The sequence below is a fragment of the Malania oleifera genome, chromosome 3 (assembly GCF_029873635.1).
Source record: "Malania oleifera isolate guangnan ecotype guangnan chromosome 3, ASM2987363v1, whole genome shotgun sequence".
NCBI lineage: Eukaryota > Viridiplantae > Streptophyta > Magnoliopsida > Santalales > Ximeniaceae > Malania > Malania oleifera.
The window spans coordinates 22,567,864-22,587,642 of NC_080419.1; the positions used below are offsets into that span (position 1 = coordinate 22,567,864).

The 19,779-nt window shown below is 35.2% G+C and overlaps 1 protein-coding gene across 2 annotated transcripts in view; it reads left to right on the plus strand.

Moving 5' to 3' along the window:
* The first annotated feature begins 178 nt into the window (after positions 1-178).
* Positions 179-19,779, plus strand: part of LOC131151602 (protein ALWAYS EARLY 3-like) — a 106,613-nt gene continuing 87,012 nt past the window's right edge. Inside the window, exons 1-2 of one of the 2 annotated variants that reach the window (XM_058102860.1) lie at positions 179-344; positions 4,647-4,770. In XM_058102860.1, the coding sequence (XP_057958843.1) occupies positions 4,666-4,770 (105 nt within the window). In that variant the 5' untranslated portion in view covers positions 179-344; positions 4,647-4,665. The remainder of the gene's footprint in view (positions 345-4,646; positions 4,771-19,779) is intronic. The other variant, XM_058102861.1, reaches the window with a different exon arrangement.

A 19,779-nucleotide genomic window follows, 5' to 3' on the forward strand; every position in this document is an offset into this window, starting at 1 on the left:
ACACATCTCTGTGAGAATGACCCTGACATTTAAATCTTACTATTCCGAGTAGCGAAATTACGTTAAAATCATTATGAAAAATATTTTTTAGAAATGAATATTATTTAATATATTTAAAAAAAAAATAATAGGGGAAAAAAACTCCAGATGTAGATCTTCGAGTTATAAAATTCAAATTAAATCGCTCAAAGCAACTTCCTAAACTTGATGGTACGCTCTCAAGTTTCGCGGGTTTGCCCTTAAATTTCTTCATCGTCATCATCCTCATCGTCTTCGTCTTTGTTGCTAAACTCTGTGTGCTTTCCTCTTCGGTCGATGGCTCCAACATAGAGAAGCTTTGCTCGGTGAGCGTGCACTTTGTGAAAATTTTTAGTGCTTGCCAATTAGTTAACTTCGTAACGCTCGTCATTGTTCATTGAACTTTGGGGGCTGACAATGCCAGTAAAATTGTATTTTCTGGAGTTCTTTTGTGATTTCAGTGGAATTTTTTGTTGTTGTTATTATGTTGTTAATTTGAGAATCTGTGAGTTGCTTTTGGTTATATTTGGTCTGCAAGTTTATATGTTTTGATCAATTCTTAGCTCGCATCTGCGGATCAAGGTATCTTAGGCTCGTTTTCTTTTTCGTTTTTTGGTGTGTGCGCGATGCCAGTGTAAGGATTGCCGCGGAGGGTCTTAACGTGTATCTACTCTGTGGGGTTTGAGCTTGAAATTGTATCTGGGTTTGTCAACGACAGTCGATTTTAGTTCAACATTTTGGGTTGTTTGAACTTTCTGGGAATCTTATTTATTGGCGCCTGGTCAATGCCTTGTGTGTTTTTGAGCTTTAGCCAGGAGAAAAGTAGGTATTTATTATTTATTATTTTTTTTTCGCAAATTCAGCAAGCAAAAAGTTGTGATATTGATCTTCTTTGGTTGTATTTAGTTTATATTTTGAAGGTAGTTCTGCCATGATTCATCAACAATGTTCTTGTTTTGAGTTTATTTTTGTTCCATTCTTGGACATGCTTGACTTGTTAAAATCTACTTGTTTATAACTCATGAATTAACTTAACAGAATTATATTCAATTCTAAATAACAAAGTAAAATTTACATTTCCAATCAACACGGTGCTAAAAGTATATTAATTGTCAAGCCCTTTAAAAAATGTAAATAATAACAGGAATATCAGAAATCTCACATCTTTTTTTTGGGTGGGGGGGGAGAGGGGGGATAAAGCATGCACAACATGCACTCCGATAGAAATTAAACATAGAGGATGGAGAGATACAACCATTTATATTGGTTCAGACCAAACACTATGCCTATGTACACATCTCAAGGAACCTTCTTCAGCTTTCTGCTAGGTTTAGACAAAGATACCTAACCTTGAACATGGAAAAGACCACTCTTCTCTCGCTTGAGAACAATAATCACTTTCCCTCATGAAGAATAAATTTGGCTTATAAAGGATCTCTCAAAAAGTAAGCAGATGAAACAGCGGTGAACCTTAATAGAAGAGATTGGTGAAGCTAAAAATATTGAATCTCTCCCTTTTTACATGGGTTTCTCTCTTATATATTAGCTGTTAGATGGAGAGAGAGTGCATGTCAAGAACTTCTTTCTCCTTCCCTAGTTTTATCTCTTAAGAGTTTGCATCAAACAAGGAAACAAGACATTTCCTTCAAAATCTATTTGCTTTTGATAGAGAGGGAGAGTGCACATATGATAAAAAAGCATACCCGAGTCCTGCACTGCTGCCGACAGGAAAAGAGTATCAAGGCCCAACAATCTTCAAAATCTTTTTGTTCTTGATGACATTTCAAGTTTTTTACTTGAATTCTAAATGGAATCCACCAAAAATATTCTCAAACAACAAGAAATTTTATGGACAATGCAAAAAAAGGGGGGGGGGGGGGGTGGAAGAGAAGGATTCCCTTACTCTTGAAGTTCAAACACCAAATCCAAGCAAATTTTTGTGTTTTCGAGGTCTAAGATGTGTCGATCTAGGCTGGATGACTGTTGGGAGAGGGAGAATGAAGCAAATAGAAGGAGAAATGTGAAAGAGATGGCAGAAAAGTGTTGTTGGCAGTCATCCATGCACAATGGGGAGTAACAGTTCATAGAAGGTTGTGATAGAATAATAATGGCTGTCACAGTGGCATAATGGCTGTTGCGCGCGTGAATTTCAGTCTTATCACAAATGTAGGTTGTAACAGGAATGGAGGCTTCAAAATTGGTTACATAATGGCTCATTATGCTATTAAACGGTTGTTATTTAAAACTTTGCATCTACAACACTATCTTTTAGATCTTTGTCCACAATGATTCGTACCTCATTTTTATGTTTTTATTTTTCGGTGTACCTAAGTTTAAATCCTGATTTTTCAATTTCTCTAGCATTCTCCCCTTCTCAAAGTTTCTAAAAGGCAGATTTTCCAACTTTCTCCAAGTTTTTACCAATAAGTGTTCTTATATTCCAAGTTGCGAATTTAACCCTATTCTCTTGAACTGATATCTTTCCCATGCCAGAATGATGTGGGAACCCTAAAATATTTGACAATGTACCCGGGCACCGACACAATTTGTCACTTTGGGGCGACAATCTAGCCTAGCCTTATCCATTTTTCACTATGCCCGGGTATTATAAGTGCAACGCAGCACTTGTAGGGGTTGCCCCAATGAGTAATCACTAAGATTCATATCATAGAAATATGACAAGTGTTATGCTTAGCTATCACCTACCTAGCCCAACCCACCTCCTTTACTTGGGCTTGAGTCCGGTGTTAGCTACTTGACGACTTTTGAAAATCCAACTTAAAAAATGATCCCTCCCCTTTCCTTTGGCAGATGTTCTCCACCACCTCATTAGCTACTAAGTCTATCAACCCCTACAAAGCACTCTGAGGATGAGAAATAGTGTCATTTACCACAATTTCGCAATTAAACAAAGAAATAAAGAGCAACTATTAGGCCTTACCTATAAGTTAACATTTTGTGTGGAAACACCCTAAAAAAAAGTGAATATGAAACTGACCTGCTATATTAAAATTTAAACTTCATTTTAGCAATTAGACAGATAAACAGAGAGCATGGTAAGATTAGACTTTGGCAAGTAAAGCAACAATGGTTTAAGTGCAACACCTGGAACACAATAAGAGTTTAGAAAATTATAAAAACAACTATTATGATTTAGATTCTGAATTCAGAGAGCTTCATATAAGAAACCATCACTTGACAAAATACCCACCATTCAGCTGACCAAACACCCACCAGTCACCACCTTAAACTTCACGTGTTATCATAAATGAAATTAATTAACACCATAAGAGCAAAGGAATATTGGAACTGATCAGATGAGATTAAATTAAATTAAAAATTACAGTGAGGAAAAACACATCACAACGTGCAATGCAGTGAAAACAACTAGAGAATAAATAAATTATTTCTTTCGTTCTGGTGCTTCTTCTCCATGGCCAAGAAGCAGGCCTGTGAATCACCCTCATAATCCAGAAAAGCTACCCTTTGTGTAAGATTAACATTGTATTGAGAATCTAAAGAAAACGAAGTATCAAGTATATGGCAAGGTTTTGTTATAGTCCTGTCAATGGTTTCACAACAGGCTCTGCTTGTATGGGAATTGTTGAGCATATGGCGGCTACAGGGATTCGGAAGAAATCTAGAAAACTTTGTCCTCCTTGCTTACAATCCACTTGGAGGTGCTTCTGAGCATATTGAGTTTGGGAGGGAGGACACGGCAGGAAATGAAGCAAGTGAGGAATTGGGGAAGTAAGAATTAGGAAGATCTGGAAGACCAACCTATCTGATGTGAAAGTGGAAGACTTTGAGAGAGAGAAGAGAGAGAGGGGTAGAGAGTAGAAAAAACTTTGAAGCACCAATGACAAGCATTAATTAATGCATCTGGGTTGAGAGAGAGGCTGCAGAGAACAAAGCAGAGAAAGGAGAGAATGAAAAATGTAAAAAAATGGTAAAGTGAGAAAACAATAAAGTGAGATGTGGCGAAAGCGAAACTTTCTTGAGTTTCTATTTTACAGTAATAATTATTAGATTACTAGTTTATGGGGATCCTACACATTTTCTGGTGCTATTGTAATCCCAGTGTTAGATTCCTCCTTTCCCTTGTTAGAAAATTTCTTGATTTGGGACTGTAATTTATATTATGGATAAATCATGTATTGTGTTTTAGTAGAGATTGTAACTTGTAATGAACTTCAGCTTGGACATCTTGTGTTGAGCTTAGTTATGAGTCTAAGCAAGCTAATTTTTGGTTTTTTAAATATTTCCTCTATGAAAAATTTTCTGTTGGTATGTTTTTCTTTGCAACTGTTTTTTCCAAGCATGATGGCATTAAAATTTGCAGCAATGTTCCAAAAATTTTCTTTTAGTCATTAGAAGTTTTAGCAACTTGTGCAGTTGTGCATTATATCTGTAGATTTATGTGTGCGTTAGTACTAAATTTTGAATATGTCAAGTTTATTTTTCTTTTAAAAAAGTGATATACTCAGTTGGGATTTTAAATTCTTTAAGTTTTAATTTTTTAGGGGTGTTGCAGTGAGAATGATTAGGAGATTATCATAAAGATACTATGTTCTTCCCATGAGAAATTTGATTTGCTTACTTGTGGTTTTCTTGTTTGTGCATTTTAGACATTTAAGGAAGTTACTAATGGGCCCAACAAGAAAATCTAGAAGTGTGAAGAAGCATTTTTCTTATGTTGATGAGGTCTCTCCTAGTAAAGATGGTGAGAATGTGAACAAAAGTAGGCAGCGGGTGAGTTTTGGTTAATCCATTTTATTTATAATTATATATGTTTTATATTGTCATGATTAATGAACTTCTTATGCATTTATACATGTGGTATTCCAGCTTTCTCAATATTGTTTTAATGATCAAATATCTCCGTTGATATACTATTAATTTGGTTCTTGATTATATATCAGTGTCTATTTCTCACAGGTTAATCTGATAGATGGGTTCTAAATAGTTTGTATACATGTTGTGGATATTTGATCAAATTTCTTCTGTTTTTGAGTTTTAATTGAATGCTTTGACCACCTGTCTTCTAGGTCTTTCAATTAAACAATGTACCTAGGCTGATATTTTGGTGGTCTCCAGCTCACTACATTTATTACTAGATGAGCTAATGTGTTGAAGCTGTTTTTCCTAGCAATTTGATTGGGGGTGGGGTGGGGTAAATGGGTCTTGACTATCAATAGGACTTTATAGCTGTGCATGTGCATCAAAGCGAACCAACGTGCATTTCTCTGCAATTATGTTTTTTTCCACTCAAGATTATATTTTCAGCTAAAATTTTCTTTAGATCCCTACATAATAGGGAAATTGAGATTGTTGTCTATTTTCCACACCAACTCACGCAAGACGAACTCCTACTTGTATGGTGCTGCCTGGTGCCTAACACAATGCTGAGCAGTAACTTTGTGGTTTATGTCACTCACAAACAGCAGATGATTTTTCTTCAATGCAATATTTGGATGGTAAGAATGAAAGTTTACAATGGGCTTCACAATCATTGGAAAGGAATATCTAGTTATGGATATCCTTAAATGACCTTCATTATGTTTGGATAGTTTATGAATCCAAGGTAACTGTTGCCCCCTCCTGGGTTGTAATTTTCTCCCTTCTCTTTCCTAATATATTTCTGTTGCGATAAAAAGGAAAAGAAGAATCCGAAGTAATATTGATTCCTATTGAAAATCTAGGATGTTTGGTTTGATCTAATTACATATAGCAATGTAACCAAATGTTTGATTTTGAAGCAAAGCCACCTTGAGAAATTGATTAAATAAATGATAGAGCAAGAAAAAAATTGCAGAAGCCAGCATAATCTAGAAGCCACTGTTCATAAATTTCTTACTTCTTAAAATCAGAAAATAAAAACTCTAATAAAAGTCAAACATATATTTAAGAAATTTTCCACATGATGGATTGGAGGGTTCGAATCAATTGAAACCCTTTAGCTTGATTGTTGAATAATGTGATGAAGACAAGGAGCTTTAGGATGATAATTGTGGGTCTGAAGCATATCAGATCAGATCAGACCAAACAGGAAGCAAATGGGTTTGAAGGACTTTGAGGAGTGTGCTGAAAATGCTACCCTGCTCAAGAATCTGAAAAACAAAAACATGCTTATTCTCTATGTGCTGTGCCACCATAATTTGGTTGATGACCAGCTGTCTTGGGATTTTTAATATGAGGGATAAAGCAAAGTAAGATGTGCAGAGGTTCCTCAACATCAGGAATATAAATCATACCATACATGCAGGGTTTTATCCGTGTACCAATCCAAAAAGAAAACAAAAAAATATAGGGTTTTATTTGCCATGTGTAAAAGAGTTCCTAAAAGCAAATTAGTCATGGGAATAGAATTTTCATTTTAGACTCCAATCCTGACATCCAAACAGGTCCCAAGTAGTTTTGATGGATGTTAGAACAAGGATGGGAAATGAAAAATGTGATTTATTGAGTGCTATTTCCCCAAGAAGTGGTAAGGTGGACAGGTAGAATAATTTGTTTGGAACATGCGGGAGTGACCATTGGCACGTCTTCTTTTGCAGGCATGGAATAAGATAAGTTCTTGCTTACTTTTATTTGGTAACTAGAATCATGAAATAACTTCTAAATACAATGTGAAGCGATTGTTTTATAGGAAAAAAGAAGTTAAGCAATTGATTATAGTGGGGAAAGATGGTGAAGTGATTTTATGTGGATGTGCATAAAACTGTGGGTGTTTCCTGACTAGCATTTGAAAAACTAAGGTGTAGTCCCAAGAGGGGGGGGGGGGGTGAATTGGGTTTATAAAATTTTTCTTTTAATTCCTTTTATAAATTCCCAACTTATTTTATATTTAGCAATTACTCAAGAATTTGATATTCAATGCTTGTATAGGCCAATCAAAAATCACACTCAGTTAATGAATTGATTTAATATAAACACAAGGTAATGATTCTTAATGAAAATCAACCAATTGATTTACCAAACACAAGTTAATGTATGAACTGCAGCACTATCAAGATTTGGTGATTAAATAGCAAATTTTGAATATGAATGCTTACAGAGATTAAGCCCTGTATTATTGAAATTGATCTTTCAAAATGATAAGCAATATAACATCCAACACTCTTTCCAAAATTTAGATTTCAAATAAACCTTCAGTTAATAGGTTTTGAGTGTTAACCAATCAATGTACTCCGTTATGGTTTCTGCAATTTATATTGATCAACCAACGTACTTCCTTTCGGTTTCCACAAGTCCCAAAAGCAAATTAATCTTTAGTTTATTTAAAGTCCAATCTACGTAGTATTTATGATCAAGAAATTTAAATCAATCACGCAGTTAATAAGTATGCAGAAAATTAAAGAGTAAGGAAAAGAGAGTGAGACCGAGTTTTTTATGAGGTTCGGCTTATACCCAGCCTATGCCCTCGCCTTAGGCAACGACCTAAGGATTCCACTAACATGTTCCTTTACGGGCGGAACACACCGTTACAAACCCTCCTTCAAATAGAGTGGAGCTCCCTCTCCAAGCGATACCCCACGCTCGGTTACAACGATCCAATAGCCCTGAACCGTCAAGAAATAAGAAACAAGAAGAAGAGTTTGTGTACAAGAATCATTCTCAGATAGAGCAAGTTAGTACAAGTGTAAGCGCAAAATATACTTTAACGTAAATCTCAATATAATGAAATTGAAGCTCAATGTAAATCTATCACCGGTATAATCTTTCTATGATTGAAAGATTTAGACTTGATGCTCAATTTCGGTGTGAGAAGTTCAGCAAAAACTCAGTTGAAAGATCAGCAAGATGTGAGCAAGATAGCCTTTGAGAATTAAGAGCACTTGAGAATATGTTGATTGCTGAAAATATTTCTTGTTATGAACTCTTTGCTTTTGGGGGATATATATAGATTTTAAAAAGTAAATTCCTTGTTCCCCAAGTTTACTTGGAGTGTTTCTCAAGTTTGCACGAAGTTTGGAGCCCAAGCAACCAAATTTTGAAACTTTCCTGTATTGTATTTTTTAAAAGCTTTTGAATGGCAGTCGCTTGTCTTAAAGGGGTCAGGCTCCTGTCGTAGTTCAATTTAAAAAGTCAGTGTACTGGCAGGCTCCTGTCCAAACGAGGTCAGTCGCCTCAGTTGACAAGGGTAGGCGTCTGTCACCATTCTGTTTGCCAATCTTACAAAACATGAAAAGGTCAATCGCTTGTTGGTTTTAGGTCAAGCGCTTGATCATTTTAAAACACTTGTTTTTCAAGATTTTTATTTTAAAAACTCTTTTCTCTTGGGACCTTTATAATTTATAACTTTGGAAATTATATTTAAAGGTCTTTTAAAAAATGGTTTCTAGGTCTTTGATTATCCCTGAGGAGCTTCAATGCATTTATATTGACTTTTACTTGAAGTACTTACATGAGACTTCCTTAAGACTCTAAATCCTTCAATTCTTGAAGTCTTCATGTATGTCCTTGCTTTGAGTCCATCTTGTCTTGAGCTTCAAGATTCTTTGAGCTTCCATGATATTTGTCAAACTTGAGCTTTCATAGTATTTGTCAAACTTTGAGCTTTGTCACACTTTGATCTGAGCTTTGCTTGAATCACTTGTTTGAATATTTTCATTGTATTCTTGTGATTACTTGATCTTTGAGCTTTCTAATATTTGATTCCTGAAACATTACCACTTTGAAACATATTAAATTCCCTTGATTTGTTATCATCAAAATAAGAGTCGTAAGCCCTATTTGGCCAACAATCTCCCCTTTTTTGATGATGACAAATTCGGAGCAGAAGAGAGTGAACCTTAAAAAGGCTCCCCCTTACAATAAGCACGTATGTAATAATAAAATTTCAGTACTCAAACTTAGATTGCAAGATCCATGTAACAGTACAGGCTTATGCTCATGATTTTATCAACTTAGGCTCATTATATGTTCAATGTCAAATATTCAATGTGAGTCAAACAAAGTTAAACAAAGTTTCAATCATTCAATATGAGTCGAACAATTTTATCTTGTATATCTTTTGTCTTGTATATTTTTAGTCTTAGTCTTATTTTGCATAGTCATTCGATATGACTCAAACAAGTTTATCTTGTATATCTTTTGTCTTGTATATCTTTAGTCTTAGTCTTATTTTGCGTAGTCTTCTTCTTTTGCTCTCACATTATTCTCCCCCTTTTGACATCATTCAAAAAGTGAAAGAAAATCAACAAGTATAGGCATATCGGAGCATACAAAAGAAGAATATCATATTCATCCAGATTGATGCTCGTATAAGCAAAAGTCTGGAGAAGCAAACCAAAAAGCATTAAATGTCAACACAAACAAAAAAAAAACACTAAGATAAGAACATCTAAGATCAATCTTCATCCGTAGCTGCAGCATCATCATCTTTAGCAGCATCAGCGGAATTCTTTAGAGTCGGCTTTGGATGCATCATCGTCTTCTTCATTGCCCTCAGAATCATCATCAGATGTAGCGTCGCTAGAAGGAGCAGAGCTAATGTCCATAGGTGCTGTACCTCTGGAGGTGCTAGCCAAAATTTTCTCCAAACGATCCATACGCTGATCAAGAGAGGAACAATGAGTTTCTACAACGGTGACCTTCTCCTGAAGAGAATCATGACCAGATTGCATCCTTTGACTGAAGTTGAGGTTATGAGTATAAAAAGGGAGGAACCAAGAAGGTGTGTCCGCATCCTGTGGAGCAAACTGGGCTGGCTTAGAAGGCTGAGCAAGTATAGGAGGCTTAGGAGTTAGTTGCTTGCTACCTCTATGAAACCATCCTTGAGTTTATTTCTTATATCCCATTAACTTAAGGGTTGTGGCAGAAAATATATCATAATGGGTCTTTCTCACAAAGTAAAAAGATGGTGTGAGGATGTGATAGTGGGCAAACACCAAATTCGGCATTCCTGCGTAAGGAAGAATGATACGAGAAGCTTCTTCCTTCATGATCATCCACTTGATGATGAGGCTCGGTAGGTCCAACTTTTTCCCTTTAAGAATGCCCTGCATGACAGAGCAATCAAGGAAAGAAACATGGTCATGTGAACCTGCTCTAGGTAGGATGTTGTAGGTGATAACTTGTGCAAAATCAGTGCTTGAAGATTCAACTATTTATAGAGTGGTGGATTGCCAAAATATACAGGACCGTCCTTCATGACTAGTGGCAAAAACTCCTGTGGAGTGAACCCTTGTTCCATTATCCACTGTTTTTCAACGGGGTTGCACTCAAAATCTCCTTGCTTTGTACGAAGTATCTTTCCTAATGATAATGGAGTGAGATGAATGGACTGCCCCATAAGATCAGTTGAGAGACCAATGTCATTCTTCACCATATTTGCATAGAAAATCTTGACTAAGTTCGGATAGTATCCAGTGGCTTGATATGTGATGAATTTTTCCCACCCAATATCTTGAAATAACGGTATGATTTCAGGAAAATCAAAATTGAAAAATAAGGCATCAAGTACTTTACCATAGATTGGATCAGTAGATTGAATTTGATTCTGGTAAAGTGTCTTGGCCCGAGGAGTGGTTAGCCACTTTTCTACTTCGTCATTGTTGATACGTCAGGAGGAGGAGGCCTTGTTCCCGGTTGTCTTCGTTCGTGGCATGGTTCGTGATGATGAAAAACCCTAGAATGCAGTGATGACGGGAAGCTAGGATTGATGAAATCTTGGAGGAGAAAGGATGGTATGGGAAGGAGAAGGAGTTTTAGAGAGGAATGGAACAGAGTCAGGCAGTTGATAGGTTTAAAAATGAAGTTCTTTCATGTTTAAGTAGGTGACCCGCCGCGAGTCAGGCGCTTGGTACTCGAGGAGTTAGGCACCTGATGCCCTTAAGTTCATCAGGCAGAAACATGGCAAGCGCCTGACCTTCAGGTGGTTAGTTGCGTGTCCTTCAGGTTTCCTGAATTCCTTCTTTAAACTACTTCTCTAACATGTAGTAATCCTCACTCACATCTAATAGATATAAACCGATCCTCTGAAAGTGGTTTTGTGAAGATGTCCGCTAATTGATTATTTGTATTTACGAATTCAAGAGTTATATCTTCTTTTTGTACGTGATCTCTCAAGAAATGATGTCTAATATTGATATGTTTTGTTCTTGAATGAGATACTGGATTTTGGAGATATTTATAGCACTAGTATTATCACACTTAATCGGTATAGCAGAATATTCTAAGTTGAAGTCTTTGTTCATGTAGAGTGTTTGTGCACAACAACTACTTGCTGCCACATTCTCAGCTTCCGCGGTAGATAATGCTACGGAATTTTGCTTGGAGAACCAAAAGACACGAGACTGTCCTAGAAAGTGACAAATCCCACTTGTACTTTTTCTATCAATTTTACAACTTGCATAGTCCGCGTCTGAGTAACTAATCATTTTAAAACTGGTGTCCTTAGGATAACATAATCCTAGGTCAAGAGTACCTATCAAGTATCTTAGAATTCTTTTAACAACTATTTGATGAGATTCTTTGGGAGCAGATTGAAATCGTGCGCCCATACACTAAACATTATGTCCGGTCTACTAGCTTTCACGTATAACAAGCTTCCTATCATGCCTCGATAGTATTTTATATCTATTGGTTTTCCTTTTTCATCCGTATCAAGGTTTATTGAGGTACTCATGGGAGTTCCTATGGGCTTACTTCCTTCCATATCAAATTTCTTAAGCATGTCTTTTATATTTTTGGATTGATTTATAAAAGTTTCATTTTTGGCTTGCTTAATTTGTAGTCCAAGGAAGTAGTTTAATTCTCCCATCTTGCTCATTTCAAACTCATCTTGCATACATTTTGCAAATTCCTTACATAAGTTTTCAATTGTTGCACCAAATATGATGTCATTCACATAGATTTGGATGATGAGCATGTCTTTCTTCTTAGTTTTGATAAACAACATACTATCTGCTTTTCCTCTAAAAAATTCATTTTCTAATAAAAATCCACTTAATCTTTCATTCCAAGCCCTAGGGGTTTGTTTCAATCCATATAAGGCCTTAGTCAACTTAAATACATGATTGGGATATTGAATGTCCTCAAAGCCTGGTGGTTGTGCTACATATACTTCTTTATTTATAAAACCATTTAGAAAGGCACTTTTTACATCCATTTGATATAATTTGAATTCGTTATGTGATGCATATGCTAACAACATTCTAATGACTTCCATTCTTGCTATGGGAGCAAAAGTCTCATCGTAGTCTATTCTTTCTTCTTGATTGTATCCTTGTGCAGCAAGTCTTGCCTTATTTCTTACAACTATTTCACTTTCATCCTTTTTGTTCCTAAAAACCCATTTTGTTCCTATTATTGAGTGGACATCGGGTCTTGGAACTAGTTTCCATACTCTATTTCTTTCAAATTGATGCAGTTCTTCTCGCATAGCTATTATCCATGAATCATCATTTAGAGCTTCTTCAACATTCTTAGGTTCATCTTGAGATAAGAATGCATAGTGATTACATAGGTTTTTCAATGATGATCTAGTAGTTACTCCTCTAGAAGGTTCTCCTATAATTTGATCTCTAGGATGGTTTCTTACAAACTTCCATTCTTTTGGTAAGTCATAATTTTCTATAGGATCATCATTTGGAGTTTCTTCGTTTTTCTTTTCTTTGACTTCTTCAATATCTAAGATTTCTAGTTTTTGTAGGGAATCATCTTTCTCTTCAATTTGAATTGTTTTTGTATAAAGATTAGCTTCATCAAACGTTACATGGATTGATTCAATAATTGTGAGTGTTCTCTTATTGTAGATTCTAATTGCTTTTCTATTTGTTGCATATCCTAAGAAAATACCCTCATTTGACTTAGCATCAAATTTCCCTAAGTCATCTTGTCATTAAGTACAAAGCACTTACATCCAAATGCATAAAAGTAAGCTATATTGGGTCTTCTTCCTTTCCATAATTTGTAGGGAGTTTTATTTAAGCTTGATCTTATCGACACTCTATTTATCACATAGCATGTGGTATTAACCGCTTCAGCTCAAAAGTACTTCGGTAGTTTGTTTTCATTTAACATTGTCCTAGCCATTTCTTGAAGGGTTTTATTCTTGCTTTCTACAACTCCATTTTGTTGTGGAGTTCTAGGTGCTGAAAAGTTATGTCTAATTTCATGTTCATTGCAGAATTTTTCAACGTCTTTATTATTGAATTCTCTTCTTTGATCACTTCTTATGTTCAAGATACCATAACCTTTTTCATTTTGAAGTCTTTTACATAGGTTTATTAACATATTGCATGCTTCATCCTTTGAGGCTAAGAAGAGTACCCAGGTAAGCCTGGAGTAGTTATCATTGATGACGAAAGCATATTGCTTTCCTCCTAGACTTTGTGTACTGGTTGGTCCAAACAAATCTAGGTGAATAAGCTCTAAGGGTTTGCTTGTGGAGATATGTTTCTTCTTCTTAAAGCTGGACTTAATTTGTTTTCCTAATTGACAAACATCACATATTTTATCTTTAACAAACTTTGTACTAGGAAGTCCTCTAACTAAGTTCTTTTTAGCTAATCTTGATAATAAGTCCATACTAGCGTGTCCTAGTCTTCTATGCCATAACCAACTAGCCTCATTCATAGTTACTAAGCATGTGATATTTTGAGATTTTATCTTTTCAAAATTTATGCAGTATACATTATCAATTCTTTGAGCAGTGAAGAGAACATCATGTTTTGCTCTATTTTCAACAACACATTTATCTTGCTTAAAGGTTACATCAAATCCTTTGTCACTTAATTGGCTTCTGCTTAAGAGATTATGCTTTAATCCTTCTACTAATAACACATCATCAATGGTGAGGGAAGGTTCTTTACTTATCTTACCAATTCCAATGATTTTGCCCTTAGCATTGTCTCCAAAAGTGACATATCCACCATCTTTTAGCATGAGTGTGGTGAATTTGGATCTATCTCCGGTCATGTGCCTAGAACACCCATTGTCCATATACCATTTGTCTTTTGATGTGGTTGTCCTAAGGCAGACCTACAAGAAGGGTTCAATGTGTTACTCTTAGGAATCCAAACCTTCTTAGGCTTCTTTGATTCAGTTTTGTCTTCTTTAATTTTCCTTACTTTCTTTACTTTCACATTCTTTCTTTTAAATGGACAATCAAATTTAATGTGTCCCTTTTTCTTACATAAAAAGCATGTATTGTGTTGATAAATGTTGTTTGAGGATGTGCTTGCAAAGTACTTTGATTTTTTGACAAAGTATCCCATATAAAGATCCCTTTTCTTTTTGTTCTCAATTCCATTAAATCCAATTCCTTCTTTGTCTAATGACATTTTTTGTTTACCTAGCAACTTTTCAAAGCTCTTCTTTCCTTTAGTGAATTTGTATATGATTTTCTCTTTATTTTAAATTTTGTCTTTAAGGTCCTTTATTTCTAAGTCTTTCTTGCTTTGACCATTTACTTGTAATTTAACTAACTCTTGAGACAAGTCATTTATCTTATTCATAAGTTCAGCAATGTGTGTTTCTTTTTCTTTTTCAACTGATTTTGATGTATCAAGTTGATTTTTGAGGAATTCATTTTGTTCTTTTAAGGCAACGTTTCTTTTTGTGACTTCTACAAATCTATTGTGTAAAGAAAAAAGTTCAGCTTGCATTTCTTTGTATGATGACATACTATCACAAGAATCACTACACGAATTATCACTTGATTCATCGAATGAACTATAGTAGGAATTTACCTCATCATTGTGCACCATGAAGCATATGTTGGTCACTTCTTGTTCACTTGATTCGTTCTCCAATTCACTTGAGCTTGTATCATCCCATGTAGCTTTCATCGCCTTCTTTTTGACATCCTTTTTGAGCTGTGAACAATCGGGTTTAATATGTCCAACTTTTTTACAATTGTAACATGTAGGGGTTTCATTCTTATTCTTATTTTCCTTTTTACTAGTTTCTCCTTTTTTCAGATTTTGACCCTTCAAACTTTCTGTCAAACTTCTTATTTCTTTTAAAGAATTTTCCAAACCTCTTAGTAATGAACGCTAGTTCTTCATCATCTAAGTCACTTGTATCTTCCTCTTCTTCACCAGAGTTTTCTTTTGCTGCCTTAAGGGCTATAGATTTCCCATTTTTGTTTTCAGCATTTCTTTCATTCGTAGACATCTCATAGGTGAGAAGAGATCCAGTAAGTTCATCTTGTGAGGTATTCCTAAGGTTTCTTCCTTCCGTAATAGCTGTGGCTTTAGGTTCCCAAATGGGTAGAAGACCTCTAAGGATTTTTCGAATCATCTCATAGGTGGTGTAAGTTTTTCCTAATGCGTTGAGGGAGTTTATTATATGGGTGAACCTAGTGTACGTGTTTGTGATGGATTCGTCGGGATTCATCCTAAAGGCTTCGTATTCACTAGTCAACATATCAATTCTATTGTCTCTAACATCAACGGTACCTTCATAGGTTACTTCTAGTTTGTCCCATATTTCTTTGGCTGTTTTGTATGCCATGACCCTATTGAATTCATTTATATCAAGGGCACAATATAATGCGTTTATAGCACTTGAGTAACCTTGCAACATCTTATGATCATTCTCATTCATGTCTTTTTCGTCTTTGGGTATTTCTTTTCCATCTACAAGTTTGGTAGGGATAAGAGCACCATGTTTGACAACCCTCCATGCTTTCCAATCCATTGTTTGAAGGTAGATTCTCATTCTTTGTTTCCAAAATGTATAGTTAAGTTCACAAAAGATAAGAGGCCTAGTTGAGGATTGACCCTTTGCAAAGGGAGCTATGCCTAGGTGTGCCATTTAGATCTTTATATAGCTTCTAATTAAGATTTGCTATAACTTCGCTCTGATACCAATTGAAAAACTAAGGTGTAGTCCCAAGTGGGTGGGTGAATTGGGTTTATAAAATTTTTCTTTTAATTCCTTTTATAAATTCCCAACTTATTTTATATTTAGCAATCACTCAAGTATAATTAGATATTCAATGCTTGTATAGGCCAATCACAAATCACAGTCAATTAATGAATTGATTTAATATCAACACAAAGTAATGATTCTTAATGAAAATCAACCAATTGATTTACCAAACACAAGTTAATGTATGAACTGCAGCACTATCAAGATTTGGTGATTAAATAACAAATTTTGAATATGAATGCTTACAGAGATTAAGCCCTGTATTATTGAAATTGATCTTTCAAAATGATAAGCAATATAACATCCAACACTCTTTCCAAAATTTAGATTTCAAATAAACCTTCAGTTAATAGGTTTTGGGTGTTAACCAATCAACGTACTTCCTTATGGTTTCCGCAATTTACATTGATCAACCAACGTACTTCCTTTCGGTTTCCACAAGTTCCAAAAGCAAATTAATCTTTAGTTTATTTAAAGTCCAATCTACGTAGTATTTATGATCAAGAAATTTAAATCAACCACGCAGTTAATAAGTATGCAGAAAATTAAAGAGTAAGGGAAAGAGAGAGACCGAGTTTTTTACGAGGTTTGGCTTATACCCAGCCTACGTCCTCGTCTTAGGCAACAACCTAAGGATTCCACTAACACGTTCCTATACGGGCGGAACACACCGTTACAAACCCTCCTTCAAATAGGATGAAGCTCCCTCTCCAAGCGATACCCCACGCTCGGTTACAACGATCCAATAGCCCTGAACCGTCAAGAAACAAGAAGCAAGAAACAAGAAGAAGAGTTTGTGTACAAAAATCACTCTCAGATAGAGCAAGTTAGTACAAGTGTAAGCACAAAATATACTTCAATGTAAATCTCAATATAATGAAATTGAAGCTCAATGTAAATCAATCACTGGTATAATCTTTCTATGGTTGAAAAATTCAGACTTGATGCTCAATTTCGGTGTGAGAAGTTCAGCAAAAACTCATTTGAAAGATCAACAAGATGTGAGCAAGATAGCCTTTGAGAATTAAGAGCACTTGAGAGTATGTTGATTGCTGAAAATATTTCTTGTTATGAAAATCTTTGCCTTGGGGGATATATATAGATTTTAAAAAGTGAATTCCTTATTCCCCAAGTTTACTTGGAGTGTTTCTCAAGTTTGCACGAAGTTTGGAGCCCAAGAAACCAAATTTTGAAACTTTCTCGTATTGTATTTTTTAAAAGCTTTCGAATGGTAGTCGCCTATCTTAAAGGGGTTAGGCTCCTGTCGTAGTTCAATTTAAAAAGTCAGTGTACTGGCAGGCTCCTGTCCAAACGAGGTCAGTCGCCTCAATTGACAAGGGCAGGCGCTTGTCTGGCTAAGCCGAGGCGCCTGTCACCATTCTGTTTGCCAATCTTAAAAAACATAAAAAGGTTAGTAGCCTGTTCGTTTTAGGTCGGGCGTTTGATCATTTTAAGATACTTTTTTTTCAAGATTTTTATTTTAAAAACTCTTTTCTCTTGGGGCCTTTATAATTTATAACTTTGGAAATTATATTTGAAGGTCTTTTAAAAAATGGTTTCTAGGTCTTTGATTATCCCTAAGGAGCTTCAATGCATTTATATTGACTTTTACTTGAAGTACTTACATAAGACTTAAGATTCTAAATCCTTCAATTCTTGAAGTCTTCATGTATGTCCTTGCTTTGAGTCCATCTTGTCTTGAGCTTCAACATTCTTTGAGCTTCCATGATATTTGTCAAACTTGAGCTTTCATAGTATTTGTCAAACTTTGAGCTTTGTCACACTTTGATCTGAGCTTTGCTTGAATCACTTGTTTGAATGTTTTCATTGTATTCTTGTGATTACTTGATCTTTGAGCTTTCTAATATTTGATTCCTGAAACATTACCACTTTGAAACATATTAAATTCCCTTGATTTGTTATCATCAAAATAAGAGTCGTAAGCCTTGTTAGGCCAACAACATTCATCACTTGTGCCATTTTTTCAAATTCTATGCATTTTTTTTCTGTGTTGTATTGGAAACCAATGGAGTGGAATGTAATGAGCTAACAAAAAGCACTAGTTTGAAACTGGAATTCTCACCAAGATATGGAATCTTTGTGTTTAATCCCCATGAGGCTTTAGAAATTATCAATCTTTGTGCTTAAAGAGATAGGTATTTGTATTAAACATATTTGACATATAGTTTTTCTTTTAGATAGTCAAAACTTCATTAATGCAAGAGATAGGAAAAAAAATTCTGGAAAAAGAGGACAAGTGATCCTCTTATGCAGAAAAAACAAAAGGAAAAAAAAGAAACTAACTATTTACATCAAAGCTGCCTTCTCAATCCTCTGGATATCAGACAGGTAAATACCCTTAAAACCCTCCAAAATATAAGCTTAAAAAGCAGCCATATTTGACATATAATAATTCTAGAATGAGAAGAGGACAAAGGAGAGAGAAGTATTTTTCAGTATTTATTTTGGAATGCTTTAATATAAAGATCCTTCGAAAATATTTTCTGTTGGAACTTGGAATAGGGTGATCAAGATTATTTCCATAGTAATACATGCACGATCCTTGGTTTGTTTTGGGGCTAGGATGTTTAATGAAAATTAGCCTAACTCCTGGTGTTCTAAATGGATTCTAAATAATAGGATATCAAATTTTTGTTGAGTGTGTTTGAGAGTTTTGAAGAGCTGATTTGGTTTATTTAGTAAGAATGAGTTTTAATGCTGCTTTTCTTGAGAACCATTCTTCATATTTTTGAATTAGAAAAATTTAGTACTGTTAAAGCTTGATATACATTGTAGGCCCACAGCCTAACAGCTTAAGCTTTTAGGTAAAGTGGTAATCTAACATGGTATCAGAGCTGGTTATCAAGAGGTCTTGGGTTCTAGTCTTGTTGCCGTGTTTACTGTGTGGTATCTTAAAAAATTATTGTGTTCTCTATCATGGGTGCTATTTATCATGTGCTTATCTCTTCACGTGCTGTCAGGCTGCACGTGCGGGGGAGTATTAAAGCTTGATATACGTTGTTGGCCCACAACCAAACAGTTTAAGCTTTTGGGTAAAGTGGTAATCTAACAAGTTCCATTTAGTTTCTCTCCTAGATTGGACCTTGTTTGGATAGAATACTTGTGTTGGATCAGTGCAGTCCCAAAGGTTTTCCATAATCAATAGATATCTTTATATTTTTATTTTTTATTTTTTTGGGTGTCAAAAAGACTGGAAATTTGACAAATGAAAATATAAAATAATGGACGGTAATTTGATTCCTTGTCAGTTTTTATTGGATTTGTGGTAATATATTCATTTGTGGTTTGGGGTGTTTTGCCTCTGTGGTTTCTTTTGGTAACACTTGTTGCACGTATGATATAGCTTGTGTGGGATTTAGTGCTACATTATTACTTGCAAGTTGCAAGACTGATTGTTTTGGGTAATGGCATGGATGGAGGGATGGGGTATGCTACTTAATTTGGCACAATGTGTGAGGCATAGGCTTCATGGTTTTAAATAGTGGTAGTGAATAGCTCAGTGTAATGGTCATGGGTGTATTGAAAAGCAAGAGTTGCGGATTTCAGTTGAAATTGTATTTTTTCCAAGCACACACAACCAATGTTAGTTAGAATGTGGAACATTTTGGCTTGTGGAATGGGGATGGGATTGCGGCACGGCACATGCTCTAAAATGTGGGAAATTAGGGGTTTAGATGAATAGATATATTGGTGAAAAAAGTGTACTGGCACTTGTATATTTTGGACAGGATGATGTGTTTCTAAATGTGCAAGAGATTTTCTGTTGAGAAATAGATTGATAATGACAGAAACTGAATTAGGATGTCATGATTCCCCTTTTTTAACTAACAAAAAGCTATTATGTGAAAAATATTG